Source organism: Sugiyamaella lignohabitans, chromosome B (genome assembly GCF_001640025.1).
Source record: "Sugiyamaella lignohabitans strain CBS 10342 chromosome B, complete sequence".
Classification (NCBI taxonomy): domain Eukaryota; kingdom Fungi; phylum Ascomycota; class Dipodascomycetes; order Dipodascales; family Trichomonascaceae; genus Sugiyamaella; species Sugiyamaella lignohabitans.
In genome coordinates, this window is record NC_031674.1 from 4,436,917 (window position 1) to 4,453,604 (window position 16,688).

The window sequence follows — 16,688 nt, forward strand, 5'->3', positions numbered from 1 at the left end:
GGTCTCTCAACAATCGTATTGCTCGCTTAAACCCCTTGCCCAGATGTGGATTTTCAGTGGTAATCGTATATACGCGCTCTGCCGTTTCGCGATCAGAGGTTAGTGCGGCAGTGTCCGGAATCAGGAGAGAATATTATTCAGGGATCTGTTCTGTAAACACGTAGTGAAAGGTCCAGACTATAGCTGTCAGATCACTGGTATTTTGTCGGAACTTCAGAGCCAGAAAGATTTTTTATTTCATTTTTATTTGTTGATAGAGCGAGTTATCTCTCGTGCCCTGAAATTTCATCTGCGAAATACTCCTAGAATGACTTCGGTTTTGAACAACGCAGTGACCGCAGGGTCGACTTTCAGCGAAACTCTGGCTAATGTCACTGGCTACGCTCCAGATTTGAATATTGTTGAGAAGCTGTGGGCTTCATACTATGTTTATATGGCCAATGATATTCTGGCTACCGGGTTGATGTTATTCATAGTTCATGAAGTGCTATACTTCGGTAGAAGTTTGCCTTGGATCATCATCGACTGTATTCCTTATTTCCGTAAATACAAGATCCAGGATACCAAGGAGCCTGATTTTAAGGAACAGTGGGCCTGTATGAAGTCTGTTCTTCTCTCTCATTTCATGGTTGAAGCGTTACCAATCTGGGGTTTCCATCCTATCTGTGATTATTTGGGTATTCAAATCGACGTTCCCTTTCCTGATCTCAAGACCATGGCCCTACATATCGCCGTCTTCTTTGTATTCGAGGATGCTTGGCACTATTGGATGCATAGAGGTTTGCACTACGGACCTTTTTACAAGTATATTCATAAACAGCACCACAGATATGCCGCTCCATTCGGTATGGCTGCTGAGTATGCTCATCCTATCGAGGTAGCTCTTTTAGGTGTGGGAACTGTGGGCATTCCTATTTTCTGGGTTATTGCCACAAAGAATTTACACATGTTTACCGTATATGTATGGGTCACCCTTCGACTCTTCCAAGCTATTGATGCCCACTCGGGATATGAATTCCCATGGTCTCTACATCATTTCCTCCCTTTTTGGGCTGGTGCTGACCATCACGATGACCACCATAGATATTTCTTGGGCAACTATGCATCTTCTTTCAGGTGGTGGGATGCTCTTCTTAGCACCCATCCTAAGACCCAACGCCCAAAGTCGGGACAAAAGGAAAAGGCTAACTAATCAAAAAATGTACTAAAACACTGTAATAATAGACTCATAAGTGATAGATTTGTAATTATAATTATAAAAAAGGGCGTTTCATTACATTTGTTCAACTTGGTATTTTCTTTAGTCGCATTTATTTCGAGATCGAGTAATCTACGTTCAAGAGTTGTTTAACACAGCCATCCGTTCCTAGACGGGCAATAAGATTTTCTTCTACCCATTCTGTACCACTTGGAAGAGAGTTTCCTTTGAGCAAAAGCTGGCCCATTCTATTGGAAGCGTGATAGTTCCTGAAATCACGCAGCTTGATCTCAAGACAAGGAAGGGGTGGTCCGAAGTGGATCCAACGTAAGGCATTACTGGTACGGTAGTCATAAATGGCGGTTTGGGCGATTGGACTTAGTGAAAGAGGAGTGTTAAGAGAGTGTATTAAATATGCCCCAGAAAGTGCACGTATCGTATTTGTGTCTTCAGTTGACAAGCTCTGCCCCTGTGTGTATGCTCCTGAGTGTATTAATCTTAGCGATTTGAGTTCGGCAAGTATAGATTTATCGGGGAGCCTTCCCTTCGATAGTTCAGTTTGGGCCCTATAAAATCGAAGTGAGTTGAATATGCTTAAATCATCAGCGAGCCCGACTAATGTGCGAGTGACTGAATCTTCTGTAATCATCACGGTGGGTCCAATATCTGATAAAAGTTTCAAAGGATGATATACAATATTTGAAGAATCGACAAAAATCAACCTTGACCCAGAAACTAATGCACAAAGTTGGAGGACGAAACTATATCCATTAAATTGCGAATTAAACGTTAAGATACTGTCCTTCGTAGACCATTGATGAGACGCCGGGATGGCTTTTATCTGCGCCGCGATAGATGAAACGATCGCCTTGTCGGTGAAACATGCCAGCTGCTTGTTTGGCCTATGTGCAATTTCACTTTGGTTTAAAGTACTTTGAATATTGTCATAGGGCAAGTTATCTATGTTGGAACTGTTAACAGGTAGCTCTTTTGAAAGATAGGCAACTTTGACTGGAATTTCTGGAGTGTGGGTCAACTCCTGAATGATTTTTGACTCCGTGGATTTAGCCTTGGAAACTAGATCTGGCCAGGTTATGTAATTTTCAGCTACATGTGCTGGAAGAAGCTCTTTTGTTTTGATATCAAAGTATCTAGCATTAACCGAGACTATGCCTTCTAAATGCAAAAACCTCTCAAACTCCAATTTATTGAGAATAGAGCCCGAACTCACAAGAATGTCCGGATCAGCTAATTCTATCAGTTCGTTTAATCCTGTTTCATCTGTGTTCTGAAATTCATGTAGGAAAACTGCAGAAAACCCATATAAAGTAGCGGCAAAGAAGCAGATCAAAGATTCTAAGCTGCTACCAAGTGCTATAACTACATGTGGATCAACTTTTCCTGTACTCTTCGTGCGCCTTTTTGTCCAGCTGGCAAACTTTTGACCAATTGCATGTACCAGAAGTTCCAATTCTTCATTTGATAAAGGTACTTGAACGAAATTTCCAACAATACCACCACCATCAGATACTGCAGTTGCCAAAGGAATGGTATTCTTTAATGTCAATCGCCAAATATCCAATACATTGCCATCACGGGTACTATAACTGTTTTGAGCATTATCAGCAATTGACAAGCCAGATATTAATTGTCTTCCATGGGGAGTAACTTTCGATCTATAAATCGCAGTTTCAGCAGGTAGTCTGATTGTCGCTACAGAGCTTTGCTCATGCAGAAAGAATTCGTTAATATCTGGGTACGAAGGATATAGATATGAATATGCCGCTAAACCGGCGAGCACAAGAGCAAGAAATACCACCACCGTCTCGGAATTGAAAAAATATTCGAATGAATATTTTGACGTTTCTGGCATTATGTCACAATGTATAGTGAGGTATGTTCTTGACCAGGCTAAACTATGTAAAGTCAAAATGCATCCGGTAAGGTGATGTTTGATCCTGATTGATGCATTGATGCATGATGTGACAAAACCTTACTATTACCCCTCAACAAGTATATCAGTATATTTCAAATAATAAGGACCACTATATTACTTGACCTATATTAGATTAGCTGTCTTTGCAACAATCATTTATAGGACGGACGGACGAATCGTTGGTGAAAATATTTGGATCACGTGACCGTGGAGCATACGCGATTCAATATTGATATTATCTATCTTAGTATGTTAAGCATGCTAACATTTGCGAATCAATGAATTCAGTAAGCAACGATGATGCTCGACAATTGCGGGCAGAATTACTGGCTGCGTCGCGAAAGCTAACTAACAGAGGCTTGTATCAATCAGCCAAATGGTAAGTTGGAACCAACAATCAAATACCATCCCTCTGTAGAACTAACATAATGCCCAGGTGTGCGGAGGCAGCAAATGGACTCGCTATCAAAAAATCAGATAGGAACAACAAAAACATAGTGCTTCCTATAGAACTAGAAATGGATGATTTATCGGATGATTTCATTCTCGCAAAGTCATACTTTGATTGTGGAGAGCATCTGAGGTGTGCACATACACTAGAGTCATGTCATGAACCCGAAGAAACCTTTCTAAAGTTGTATGCCAAGTATATCTCTGGGGAAAAGAAAAAGGAAGAAGAGCACCAAGGAATTCTTACGATTCAGGATCATGCCGGAGATTCCAGTAGAGGACGGATGGTAGAAACAAATTCTCAGCTTGACTCTATTCTGACTGAGTTAGAAGGGTCTGTTAATGGTTCTATCATGGATCCTTTCTTGTTGTATATTATGGCAATTGTCCATCGTGAACAAAAGAATAATAAACTTGCAATTGAGCGATTAATTGAATCGTTGAAAAGGTTTCCTTATAATTGGAGCGCTTGGGAAGAGCTGTTATGCTGCATTCCCACAATTGATGAGCTATCAGATATAGCCCCACGATTACCGGCACACTTGATGACCAAAATCTTTCTTGTATATGCCCAGCAAGAACTTTTTCAACAAGATCCTCAAGTTGATGCTTTACTCGAGTCATTGCGCCTTATTTTTCCCAACTTTCTATTTCTCGCTGTCCAGGAAGCCCTATTCAACTATCACAGTCTCAACTACAACGAGTCAGAGGAACAGTTTCAGGAAATATTAACAAAAGATCCGTATCGACTCGATGGTATGGATATATATTCCAACATCTTGTATGTCATGGAACGGGGGCCCAAATTAGCATTTCTTGCGCAATTGGCAAACAATACAGACAAGTTCCGTCCTGAAACCTGTTGTATCATGGGCAACTACTATAGTTTGAAGTCACAACATGAAAAAGCAGTTATTTATTATCAACGAGCACTACTTCTAGATCGAAATTGTCTTAGCGCTTGGACGTTGATGGGCCATGAATTCATAGAACTCAAAAACACACACGCTGCGATTGAATCTTATCGACGAGCAGTTGATGCGAGCAATAAAGACTATAGAGCTTGGTATGGGCTAGGTCAGGCATACGAAGTTCTCGACATGCACTACTACTCTTTATATTATTATCAGCGCGCTGCAGCTCTCAAACCTATGGATGTCCGTATGTGGATAGCTCTTGGACATTGTTTTGATAAACTAGAGCGGTATGATGAAGCAATCAAAGCTTATAAAAGGGCTCTCCAAGTGTCTCATAGAGACCCCTCGTTCTTACTTAATATCGCAACTCTTTACGAACGGCTAAATGACGAAGAAAATGCTGAACAGTTTATGAGGCTTTGTGTTGCTGAAGAACGTAACGAAGGAATTATAGAGCCCATATGTCAAGCGCGAATATGGTTAGCAAAGCTGGAGATGCGGAGGAAAAACTGGTCTGCAGCCTATAGCTATGCTGAGGGTGTCACACAAGGCGAGGGTGGCGGTCTAACCGGGATTGATGAGGCGAGATCTATTATTCGCGAGTTGCGCAATGTAATACACACAGGGTAGCTATAGCATTCTCTAGATAAACTAGATCCCTTGGGAGTTTGACCGTCTATACGAGGCTAAATCTTATATCATTGACTCGACCCAAAGAATGGAGGTTCTAGATCGACGATATTAAAAATATACATGACAAATAGCGCTATTTCTGATAGCGTAATTTAGTCACCAATTGTCAGAAGTTCTTTCCTCCAATATACCCCATATTGCTTCCTTATTTACAATTCGCTTACATCAGGGTATTCGAGGTCGGCATTATCCTCTGCCCAATTTACCCAATTTTTCAAGAATCTCGTAACGGCAATCGTTTCCATGTCACCAATCACACAAAGATGTCTACGCGGGCGAGTTATAGCAACGTTTGTTCTTCTTTCTTCCGACAGGAACCCAATTTCCTTCTGTTCGTTGCTTCTCACTAACGACATTATAATTGCTTCTTTTTCTCGGCCTTGAAATCCATCTACAGTTGAGATTTCTATATCTGGATAAGTTGGCGACAAAAGTGACTTGAGCAGTGTGACTTGAGCACTGTATGGTGAGATTATACCTATGTGTGATTGGCGTAATCCTAATGCTAATAACTTCTCCACGTAGTTTCTTGTTAGATAAGCCTCGTTTGTATTGAGTCTACTCTGGTTGATATCAGACTTTTTGGCAGAGTCGGTATCTGAGGGCACTGATTCATTGAATGCACCGCCCTGTGTGTCTAACCATACGACAGCTGAATCTAATAGAGAAATGTCAAGGTCAGCACTTTCATTTCTTTCATTCAAATCTGGTAGGCCAGATAGGAGCCTATCAGCAACTGACTTGTCTGCGACTAATTTGTTTCCATACATCTGCATCGATGGGAAACTCATTATTGGCGTATTCATTCGATACTGAATAGATAATAGTTTCTTTATCTTATCGCCATATAGCTTAACCAACCTATCGAAGATTGTCGTTTCAAGAATATCTTTGTTTCTTGCATCTTTGGTTTTGACGGTCGGTGGCAACTGTTGATTATCTCCAGCAACTATTAAACGCTTGGCAGTAGGACACATCATGATTGGTATCCAACACTGCGGTTCCAAAGACTGCGAGACTTCATCTATGATTATAGTGTCAAACAAATCCGGGTTACTGGCCCTGATAGCTTCGCGTACACTCCTAGAACCCGCCCCATGCAGTGTACATACAATAACTTGTGCCTCAAGGATCAGATTGCTTACTACGGCTTTTTCACGGACTCTATATTCTCTTCGCAGTTCCTTAACTTCGCTGTAAATAGCTTTCTTTTCTTTACCATTACGAGTCTTTGTAATCTTCCTGAAGTTTTGATCGATCTCTTCCCGTATGTCTCTTACAATCTGCCCTCGATCACTATTTTTGGAAACTATCTCGACTGAATGTATCAAGTTTGATTGTAGCAATCTAGCTGGATGTCCTAATCTGAGTAACTTGTCGCCTTTAATGTGGCCATGGAGCCTTTCCAAAATGTTGTCCACAGAGATGTTTGAGGGTCCACAGACCAAAACTCTCTCGCCCTTGGCCACAAGTTGGCGAATAATCTCTATAAGGGTATATGTTTTGCCTGTACCAGGTGGTCCATGAATCACCGAAAGTTCATTATCTAAGGAAAACTTTACAGCCTCAACTTGAGGTGGGTTCAAACTCTTGTCAATGATGTCTGGCTCTGAAGTTAATAATGCCGTCCTTGGCTCTGCATTACCGAGCAAAACCTCTACCAGATGTGACGGGTTAGAGTTAATACTCTTGTCCAGATCTTTGAGAGCGTATTCCATTCTTTTGTAGGTAGCAGGATTTGATAATTGGGCAATCCATACTCTGCCATCCAAGCTTGCCGCAGATGACTCGTGCTTTTCATCTACGGCAACTGATATTAATTTATTTGTAACTTTTGTCACCACACCTTCAATATAATCCAATTGAGTATTTGTATCCTGCTTGAGTTTTGTTTTCGATGAAGCTGCCTTGGCACTCGATTCAATCTTAACATTATCTCCAATACGAATGCTACCTGAATCAATTCGCTGATTATCCTGGGAGAATATAGCTGGATCAGGTATAAGCTCCAAAATAGTCTTGCCACCAAACCCAGTCCTCATTGATCCAACAATTAAATTGGTCACGGCTAGACCCTTTGATTCGAGTTTCTTTGGAGATAAAGTTTCCAAAAGCTTAGCGGTCTCGTCAATATCTACCGACTTTTCATGTCGAAGAGAGTCCAAGAAGGTCCTGATGAGGGGGACTGACGATTCATCAAGGGTTGTAACCCCCTCAGAATCTGTCGTACTCATTCTAAGGCTGCTGAGGTTAGATATAGGGTATATTCAATCTATACTACCTCAGCAATTTATATAATTGGTACATGTCCTGGATCTGGGGTCAACCACTCCGCTTGTGCAATATTTCACTTATCTTTAAAATATCTACAACCCTAATACACAACAACCTCCAAAATAGTTGACCTCAAAAAACAACTTGGATTCAAAGCAATTATTGACTTAATCTTTTATTTATTTATTTATTCCTTGGCATGAATGATGTCTCGACAGTCAGTTGGATCTTTTCTACCGAAACCAAAGAATGCTGAAAAAGAGAATCCCCGGTATGCTGAAGTAGTCTCCGAAGACGAAGCGGATGCCTCAGTGTCAAAGTCAACCAGTATATCCATTAGAAATGAGTCAGTTGCAATAGTAAAGCCAAAGACCTCGACTACTTTGGCCCTTCAAAGAAATTCTCAAGGTGCACTTGATTATAGTGGGGTTATCGCCAGGCAGGGCCACGATTCCAAACGTATCATACAAACTTCGTACTCAGACCTGATTCCACTTCGACAGCGAGCTGCGGAAATAAATCTCGAAAAGCCTACCCAAGAGCAAGTTGATCTCACTACCGAGCGTACAAAGGCTGCTCTAGAAAAGATCATATCTGGAAAGGTAGAATCATCTCGACCCCAGTCTGTGGTCAAGAAAGCCAATGAACCTACATATGTTCGATATACACCAGCAAGCGCGCCAGCATCAGGCTCTGCTCCAAGACAAAGAATTATAAAAATGGTTGACCGAGCAGAGGACCCTTTAGCGCCTCCAAAGTTTAAGCATACAAAAGTACCAGGAGGTCCACCTTCACCTCCACCACCAGTACTACGGTCTCCACCGAGGAAACTAACAGCAAAGGATCAGGAAGATTGGTATATTCCACCTAGCGTTTCAAACTGGAAAAATCCAAAGGGTTTTACTATTGCATTAGACAAGAGAGTGGCTGCTGATGGGAGAGGTCTTCAAGAAGCTGTTGTCAATGACAATATGGCCAAGCTTGCTGAAGCTTTATATGCTGCTGACCGCAGTGCAAGGGACGAGATTCGTCAGCGGGCAGCCATGCAACAAAAACTTGCTGAGAGAGAAAATGCAGTTAAAGAAGAAAAATTGAGGCAGTTGGCCCAACAAGCTAGGGAAGAAAGAACCAAGATTAGTGCCAGTTCGTCTGCCACCCGTCCTAGAGATGAGTTTAGAGATAGGTCTCCGGTCAGAAGGAAGCGATCAGTATCTAGATCTGACTCGCGCTCAATATCTCGCTCGCCAGATCGCTCCAGATCACCCTCATATCGACGCCGTTCAAGGTCACCCTCCCGCTCGCCAGACAGAGGTGAACAAGAGCGTGCTCGTATCAGAAGTGAGCGTAAGAAAGAAGCGGAGAGAGAACTAAGAAAGTCGCGAATGGGTGCTGAACGTAGGGTTAAGATGCTTGCTCGCGAAAATGATAGAGATATTTCTGAAAGAGTTGCGCTAGGCGTTGCTAAACCGACTAGAGCCACTGGTGAATCGCAGTTTGATGCTCGACTTTTCAGTCAAACATCTAATTCTGGCGGTCTTGGAGGAAGCGGTTATAGTGAAGACCAGGTTTATGATAAATCCTTATTTTCAGCCCAAGAGGCAGTTAGGTCAATCTATCGACCTCGTGGCAACGTGGATGCCGATGACGGTGGCGATGCAGAACTTGACAGAATCAATAAAGAAAAGCGATTCCAGGGACTTGGCGCCCTAAAAGAGTCGGAAGGAGGTAGTGAAGGACCAGTTGAATTTGTTAAGGATACTGATGATGATCCATTCGGAGTTAACCAGATGGTTGACCAAGTTAAGAAGAATACTAAATATGGCTTGAACTAAGGAAGCATATGAAATCAGCTTAGAGGCATGCTTTGTAACTTTATTTTTATATGCATTAGTGTAATAAATAAAAAAAGAGTAATATCTACATCACAAGTCTTCAACCCCCAATTCGTCCTCAAAATCATCGACAGACTCGCCCTCGTCATTATTAAAGCCCGAAATGGCACTATTACGAGATCTCTGCACGGAAATCGCTTTTTGGTTCCTGGAAATCATAGCTTGTTCGCATTTTTTAATAGTTCCGCTGACTCTATTGACCTTGATCACCACATTTTGGCCCTCAAGTTTGTTGATATAAGTTAGAGCGGCCCAAACCAGCCTGAAATGCTGCCGCGTGACTCTTACAATTCCAGTACAAGTTATTGGCGAGAAGTATTTTACTGTGATTGTTGATGCTACTACACCTAGTCCATAATCACCAAAATTTAGCTCTATTGACTCGCGAATTAGTCTGTTCAAAATTCGCACATTGAGGTTTTGGCTCACCGGTTGACGAAGGAGAATTGCATTCTGACTAGACGAGATTGGACTGATCCCGTCAAGCGAGTCTGGATTCAGAATTTCAAATGCCAAATATCTTGTCTTTAGTCTTACCATGACTTTTTGTCAGGGTGGTTGGTGAAGAGTGGATTTTTCCTGAGGCGCCGCAGATAGTTGACATCAAAGCCGCATCAGAACTCATACCTCAAACGCAGTTTGAGTTCCACCCAAGAGTATTCGATTACCCTAGATTTTGGCTGGTTTTGAAAGCCTGCCATGGGTCGTAAGCGACACCGTCTGAGTGGCGAGGTGCTAAAATACTATCGATTTCGACATGACATCTTCTCTTTATTTGATCAAGGTATCAAATTGACAGAAGAGCAGTGGTATAGTGTAACACCAGAATCAGTGGCAGTGACCACTGCAATTCAGATCTCAGAAAGATATCCCTTAGGAACCATAGTTATAGATGGATTCGGTGGGGCGGGTGGAAATACTATACAATTCGCATTAAGTGAGTACTTTGAGCAAGTATATTATAATGACCTCAATCATATAAATACTGAGTTGGCAATTCACAATTCCAAAATATATGATACTTTCGAATGGATTCAATTCATGACCAAGGACTTTTTTAGTTTAAAAAAGGATGATTTTCAAAATCCTGACTCTGGATGTGAGACGAGCGACAATATTGTCATATTTGCTAGTCCTCCGTGGGGTGGTCCATCATACACATCAAGTGATGTTTGGGATCTGTCCACGTCTGAGCCATCGGTGTTTGACATTGTGAAACATTGTAGAACCATCACGAATCAAATCTGTCTGTTTCTTCCTCGCACTTCCAATCTCGACCAGATTTCAACTTTAGTATTAGAAGGAGAAGAAGTACTAGTTGATTATGTATTTATAAGAGGACATTGCAAAGGGATGCTAGTTTTCCTTGGTACTATGGTCTCATAGCTTATTATTACTATTATATTTATTGACTTATTTTGCTGAAAAGGATTTATGAATGCTGGAACTCAGTTGTGAAAAGTTGTTTCGAAACAGATCTCAGGTTTGTATTAAATACAACATTAAATTAGTATATTATTATTGAGTATCTAGCAAATGAATTTACAACTTCTCTCTAAAAGCCTTTTCGAGAGCATCTACAGCTTCAGCGATCTTTGAGGGATGAAGGCCGCTTCCTTGGACAGTGGCACCTTTACCACCACTACGTCCACCAACAATACCGGCAGCAGATGATCCCAAATCAGTGGCAGCGATACCAGACTTGGAAGCTTCCTCAGAAACATAACATCCATGAGCGACCTTGTTCTCATTGTCATCAGCGGCAAAAAGGTAAACCGACTTATCGGAAAGTTTGGACTTCACGTAGTTGATAGTTTCAGTAAGAGCCTTCGAGTTGGCAGTGACACCTTCAATACGGGCGACTAAGTGTTTAGCCTCTTCGTTTTCTTTAAAGTGGTTGACAACAGTGTCAAGAACCTTCTTAGCCTCGGCTTTGTGCTTGGCTTTTCCTTCATCAGTGATCTTCTTTTGGATCTTGGTAAACTTCTCAGTAAGTGCATTCTTGGCAATTACCGCAACCGATAATTGCTTCAAATCAACCGACAAAGCCTTGGCCTTGGCCTCCTTTTCAGGACCAAGTGGAAGAGAATCCAAATGAGTAAGCTGAGCATCGAAATCAGCAGCGACCTTTTGAACTTCGTGGGCAGTATTTCCGGTGACTGCAACAATACGTCTAATACCCTTTGCAATGCCACTTTCTTCAATAATGATCAGTTCCTTGATCTCACCAGTCTTGGCAACGTGAGTACCACCGCAGAATTCGATAGAGACCTTAGCCCACTTCTCGTTCTTGGGATCCGCAAGAAGATCTTCAACTGGAACGCCTACACTAACAACACGGACAGGATCGGGATAAGTTTCACCAAAGACGGCACGAAGACCGTTGATCTCCTTAGCCAAAGAAAGACCAACATCCTTAGCATATACACTAGAGTTTTTCTTGATATACGCATTGGAGATATCTTCGATAGTCTCAATTTCCTTGAGGCTTACGGCAGCCTTGTGAGAGAAATCAAAACGAAGCTTTTCGGGACTAACAAGGGATCCCTTTTGGTCCACGCCATCTCCGAGAACTTCACGGAGTGCGTAATTGAGAACGTGAGTTCCAGTATGGTTGTTACGAATGGGCCATCTACGAAGCTCATCATATCCAACAATAACAGAATCTCCAACCTTTAATTCACCATACTTGATATAACCTGTGTGGAGAACATGGCCAGCATAAACTTGAACATTCTCAACATCGAATTCAGATTGTCCGTCAATGATAATCTTACCTGTATCATATTCTTGACCACCTTGCTCAGCATACATATTGGTCTTGTCGAGAAGAATACCCACTTGAGTGTCGGAGGGCAATTCACCAGTCGACTTTTTGAATCCGTGAGCTGATCCTGCATAGATAGCAGTAATCTTGGCACCGTGGAGATCACCAAGTTCATACTTGGCAGAATCGTCAGTGACGGGAACGTCGGCTTTACGACTCTCAAGCTCAGCCAAAGCGTGAACATCCAATTTGATAAGCTCCTCTTTGCCGGATGTGTGCTTACCACCCTTTGAAGCTTCCTTGGATTCTAATCTGGCCTTCTCAAACTCAGCTTCATCAATGTCAAGGTTGGCTTCTTCGGCCATCAGTCTAGTGAGATCAACAGGGAATCCATAAGTATCGTAAAGTCTCCAAACATCCTTACCATTGAGGAATTTTTGACCATTGGCAAGGGCTTGACTGGCATATTGCTCAAACAACTTCTCACCTCTATCCAAAGTTCTAGAGAATGACTCTTCTTCTTCATTGAGGATTTCGAAAATATCTTCAGTGTTCTTCTTCAACTCAGGGAACATATCGCCAACTTGATCGATCAAAGTGGGAGCCAAACGAGAAAAGAAGGTTCCAATGGGAGCATTAAACTTCTTACGAACATATCGGGCTCCACGTCTCAGAATACGTCGGAGAACATAACCTCTGCCATCATTATTTGGAACACCACCATCAGCCAATGCAAATGTCAAGGTACGAACATGGTCAGCAACCACTCTGTATGCAGTATCAACACCATCCTTATCCTCAGCGCCAAACTTTCCAGTGTAATCTCTAGCACCAGTCAATTCTTGGATCTTGGCGAACAAAGGCAAAAACACATCGGTATCGTAGTTGGATGATTTGTCTTGCAGAACAGATACCAGACGCTCGAATCCCATACCAGTATCAATATGCTTGGCAGGTAGAGGTCTTAATGAGCTATCAGGTTCTCTGTTGTACTGCATGAAAACGATATTCCAAATTTCCAAGACATTTGGGTCGTCCATGTTCACTAAATGAGCTGCGTTTCTGCCTCCAATACGGTCGTAGTGAATTTCAGAGCAAGGTCCACATGGGCCCTGATCTCCCATCTCCCAGAAATTATCTTTATAACTTCCAGGTAAAATATGGTCTTCAGCAACGCCAATATTTAACCAAAGTTGCTTGGCCTCTAGATCAGGCTCTAAACCAGCCTCCTTCTCACCGCCAAAGTAAGTAACATATAAACGGTCACTGTCTAAACCATATACTTTGGTCAGCAACTCCCAGCCCCAACCAATAGCCTCTTTCTTGAAATAGTCTCCAAAAGACCAATTACCCAACATCTCAAAGAAGGTGTGGTGATAACTGTCTCTACCCACATCTTCCAAATCGTTGTGTTTACCACCGGCTCTAATACACTTTTGAGAGTTGACAGCTCTTTTCAACTTAGCCAATGGAGAACTTGGATCAACAGTTCCAAGGAAAATTGGCTTGTACTGATTCATACCAGCATTTGCAAAGAGCAAAGTAGGATCGTCATAAGGAATGACCGATGAACTAGGAACAAACGAATGCTCCTTATCCTTGAAATAGTCCAAATAGGTAGCTCTGACCTAAAGGCATTGTTAGAATAAAATTACGAGGATCGAACCTAACGGCTTGTTCGTTGGGCTATCAAATGTATTTCTACTTACCTTGCTGGCATTCCATTTCTCCTCGAGCACAGTCATTTTCGATCGAACTTGAATGATACTGCCACTTGCTCTCTTCAAACTGTTTGAAAATAAAGATAAATCTGACTTGGTTGCAAATTTCTGACTCAACGGTCTTAAATATTGCATCAACTAGCCCAGTTTTTTTTATCTCACAATAAATAAACACCAAACGATGATGACTCTTATCAGCGTGACTATTGGTATCTCGTCAGTTATATATTGATTGTCATTTAACGAGAGCCACACGACAGATCATATAATTTTCACGCGTGTAAACCCGATAAAGCAACATGTACGCCGGGTAACTATGGGTTCAGCCCGTTATCATCTCCCAATAACTATACCATTTGGGGCTGGCAAAACTGTTACGAAATTCAAACTCCGTCTGTCTCGTCTTCAGACACTATTTGGTTTGGTATTTGTTTGCCTTCTTAGACATCTCTGTAATATTACAAAGCTCACACATCGAAGTATTAGACCTCAACTCTGAGCAAGAGATTACATATACATCCTAGAACAGGAACGGAACGGAAAACAGATTTAGTTTGCAAAACTTTTTATTTTATATTCGTTTTGAGTTTATACACATTGTGAAAAATATATCAAAATGATAATGAAGATTAAAATGCTTAGTTAGACTCAGAAGCCAATTTAGCACCCTTAGAGACAACCTCCTCGATACCACCAACCATGTAGAAAGCAGCCTCAGGCAAGTTATCGTGCTTACCCTCAAGGATCTCCTTGAAAGACTTGACGGTCTCCTTAAGAGGAACAAGACGACCCTCAAGACCAGTGAAGACTTGAGCGACAGTGAAAGGTTGAGACAAGAATCTTTGAATCTTACGAGCACGCTCGACAGTCAACTTATCAGCCTCGGACAACTCATCCATACCCAAAATAGCAATGATATCTTGCAAAGACTTGTAAGCTTGCAAGGTTTGTTGAACGTTAGTGGCAACATTGTAGTGCTCTTGACCGACAACAGCAGCGTCCAAAAGACGAGACTTGGAATCAAGAGGGTCGACAGCGGGGTAGATACCCAACTCAGAGATAGAACGGGACAACACAGTGGTGGCGTCCAAATGGGCGAAGGTGGTGGCAGGAGCAGGATCGGTCAAATCATCGGCTGGGACATAGACAGCTTGGACTGAAGTGACGGAACCCTTTTGGGTAGTGGTAATACGCTCTTGAAGGGCACCCATATCAGTGGAAAGAGTAGGTTGGTAACCGACGGCAGAAGGAATACGACCCAAAAGAGCAGACACCTCAGAACCGGCTTGGGTGAAACGGAAAATGTTGTCAACGAAGAGCAACACATCTTGACCCTCCTCATCACGGAAGTATTCGGCAATGGTCAAACCAGTCAAAGCGACACGGGCACGAGCACCTGGGGGCTCGTTCATTTGACCAAAGACAAGAGACACCTTGGAGTCACCGTCGAGGTTAATGACACCAGTCTCAATCATTTCACGGTACAAATCGTTACCTTCACGAGTTCTCTCACCGACACCAGTGAAAACGGAGAAACCACCGTGAGCCTTGGCGATGTTGTTAATCAACTCTTGGATGAATACGGTCTTACCGACACCGGCACCACCGAAAAGACCAATCTTACCACCACGGGCATAAGGAGCCAACAAGTCGACAACCTTGATACCAGTCTCAAGAACCTCAGCAGAGGTGGATTGCTCCTCAAAGGATGGGGGCTCGGCGTGGATAGGACGGAACTTATCAGCCTTGATAGGTCCACGCTCATCAATGGGCTCACCAATGACGTTGATGATACGGCCCAAAGTACCACGACCGACAGGGACGGTGATGGGAGCACCAGTATCGGTAACGGCGGTACCACGGACAAGACCCTCAGTACCGTCCATGGCAATGGTTCTGACAGTGTTCTCACCCAAGTGTTGGGCAACCTCAAGAACCAACTTGGTGCCATCGTCATGCTTGATCTCAAGAGCGTTAAGAATAGCAGGAAGTTTGTCTTGCTCGAATTGGACGTCCTACACATGTTAGTTCCATTACTCCAGGTAAATTTCGATGAGAAAATGTAATAAGTAGTAAGTAAAACAAGGCCATTTTTTCCAATCCAATCACCAAACCAGGTCGCTTCAATAAATAACAAACTCTGCTTTTGCCTTGAGCGTCTTGTTCATACAAGCACTGGCTTATATTAACTCAATTGCAAGGATTGCCTTCAATGGCCATGTTTTGTCAATTCAACTAGTAACGACCTTTAGAATTGAATTCCCATTGCGAAACCCATTGCCAATGAAATATTTATACATCGACTCTATTATTTTCTTCCAATGGCATGTCGTGTACTTTGCTCTTCTCTTACTTCTCTTACCACAATGGCCGTGAATTTTTCAGGTTCTTGTGGGCAAGGGTTTCGTTTTCATCCAATGGGAACCGCTATCTGCAGGCCAATTCTTGAGTTTTTCGATTTTCGCTGGCAAGCCGCACCAAACCAACACGCTAGAGACCGAAATTTCAGACCTGACGACCGGTGGAATTGGTGTATTGAACTGAACTGAACTTCAATCCGCGCTGATAATTCTGCTAAAATCCATAGTCTCTTCAAACCCCTTATAATTCTCTGTCGATTCTCACCAAATGACAATAATACTTACAACGACGGCACCAATTACGGTTCTTTACAATTGTTAGTTACTTAAGCACTTGAGCATATATAAACTCGAAACCAAAGACAAGACTAAAACTTGCTACGAAATAAAACAAAGCCATACTTTAAATCGATACGACTAGGTTCAATCCACCTTCAACTCAATGAAAATTTCTATATTAGCCTTGCCAATTGGTCCGAG

General features: G+C 42.3%; 9 protein-coding genes across 9 annotated transcripts; 4 read left to right on the forward strand and 5 right to left on the reverse strand.

Annotated features, from left to right (window-relative positions):
* Positions 1-307: 307 nt before the first annotated feature.
* ERG25 (methylsterol monooxygenase) lies at positions 308-1,192 on the forward strand (the record flags this gene model as incomplete). The annotated part of the gene is made up of 1 exon (XM_018880541.1): positions 308-1,192. One exon carries the CDS (start codon positions 308-310, stop codon positions 1,190-1,192), a length of 885 nt encoding a protein of 294 aa, XP_018738350.1.
* Positions 1,193-1,310: 118 nt separating this feature from the next.
* Positions 1,311-3,071, reverse strand: AWJ20_3518 (uncharacterized protein; the record flags this gene model as incomplete). Its single annotated transcript, XM_018880542.1, has 1 exon — positions 1,311-3,071. One exon carries the CDS (start codon positions 3,069-3,071, stop codon positions 1,311-1,313), a length of 1,761 nt encoding a protein of 586 aa, XP_018738351.1.
* A 581-nt stretch (positions 3,072-3,652) lies between these two features.
* CDC23 (anaphase promoting complex subunit CDC23) lies at positions 3,653-5,131 on the forward strand (the record flags this gene model as incomplete). The annotated part of the gene is made up of 1 exon (XM_018880543.1): positions 3,653-5,131. One exon carries the CDS (start codon positions 3,653-3,655, stop codon positions 5,129-5,131), a length of 1,479 nt encoding a protein of 492 aa, XP_018738352.1.
* Positions 5,132-5,343: 212 nt separating this feature from the next.
* Positions 5,344-7,428, reverse strand: HCS1 (ATP-dependent 5'-3' DNA helicase HCS1; the record flags this gene model as incomplete). The annotated part of the gene is made up of 1 exon (XM_018880544.1): positions 5,344-7,428. The coding sequence occupies one exon, from the start codon at positions 7,426-7,428 to the stop codon at positions 5,344-5,346; it is 2,085 nt and encodes a 694-aa protein (XP_018738353.1).
* A 243-nt stretch (positions 7,429-7,671) lies between these two features.
* PRP45 (mRNA splicing protein PRP45) lies at positions 7,672-9,300 on the forward strand (the record flags this gene model as incomplete). Its single annotated transcript, XM_018880545.1, has 1 exon — positions 7,672-9,300. The coding sequence occupies one exon, from the start codon at positions 7,672-7,674 to the stop codon at positions 9,298-9,300; it is 1,629 nt and encodes a 542-aa protein (XP_018738354.1).
* Positions 9,301-9,390: 90 nt separating this feature from the next.
* On the reverse strand, positions 9,391-9,900 carry POP5 (RNA-binding protein POP5; the record flags this gene model as incomplete). The annotated part of the gene is made up of 1 exon (XM_018880546.1): positions 9,391-9,900. One exon carries the CDS (start codon positions 9,898-9,900, stop codon positions 9,391-9,393), a length of 510 nt encoding a protein of 169 aa, XP_018738355.1.
* A 159-nt stretch (positions 9,901-10,059) lies between these two features.
* Positions 10,060-10,746, forward strand: TGS1 (Tgs1p; the record flags this gene model as incomplete). Its single annotated transcript, XM_018880547.1, has 1 exon — positions 10,060-10,746. One exon carries the CDS (start codon positions 10,060-10,062, stop codon positions 10,744-10,746), a length of 687 nt encoding a protein of 228 aa, XP_018738356.1.
* A 156-nt stretch (positions 10,747-10,902) lies between these two features.
* On the reverse strand, positions 10,903-13,647 carry ALA1 (alanine--tRNA ligase; the record flags this gene model as incomplete). Its single annotated transcript, XM_018880548.1, has 1 exon — positions 10,903-13,647. The coding sequence occupies one exon, from the start codon at positions 13,645-13,647 to the stop codon at positions 10,903-10,905; it is 2,745 nt and encodes a 914-aa protein (XP_018738357.1).
* Positions 13,648-14,486: 839 nt separating this feature from the next.
* On the reverse strand, positions 14,487-15,734 carry ATP2 (F1F0 ATP synthase subunit beta; the record flags this gene model as incomplete). The annotated part of the gene is made up of 1 exon (XM_018880549.1): positions 14,487-15,734. One exon carries the CDS (start codon positions 15,732-15,734, stop codon positions 14,487-14,489), a length of 1,248 nt encoding a protein of 415 aa, XP_018738358.1.
* Between the last annotated feature and the right edge of the window lie 954 nt (positions 15,735-16,688).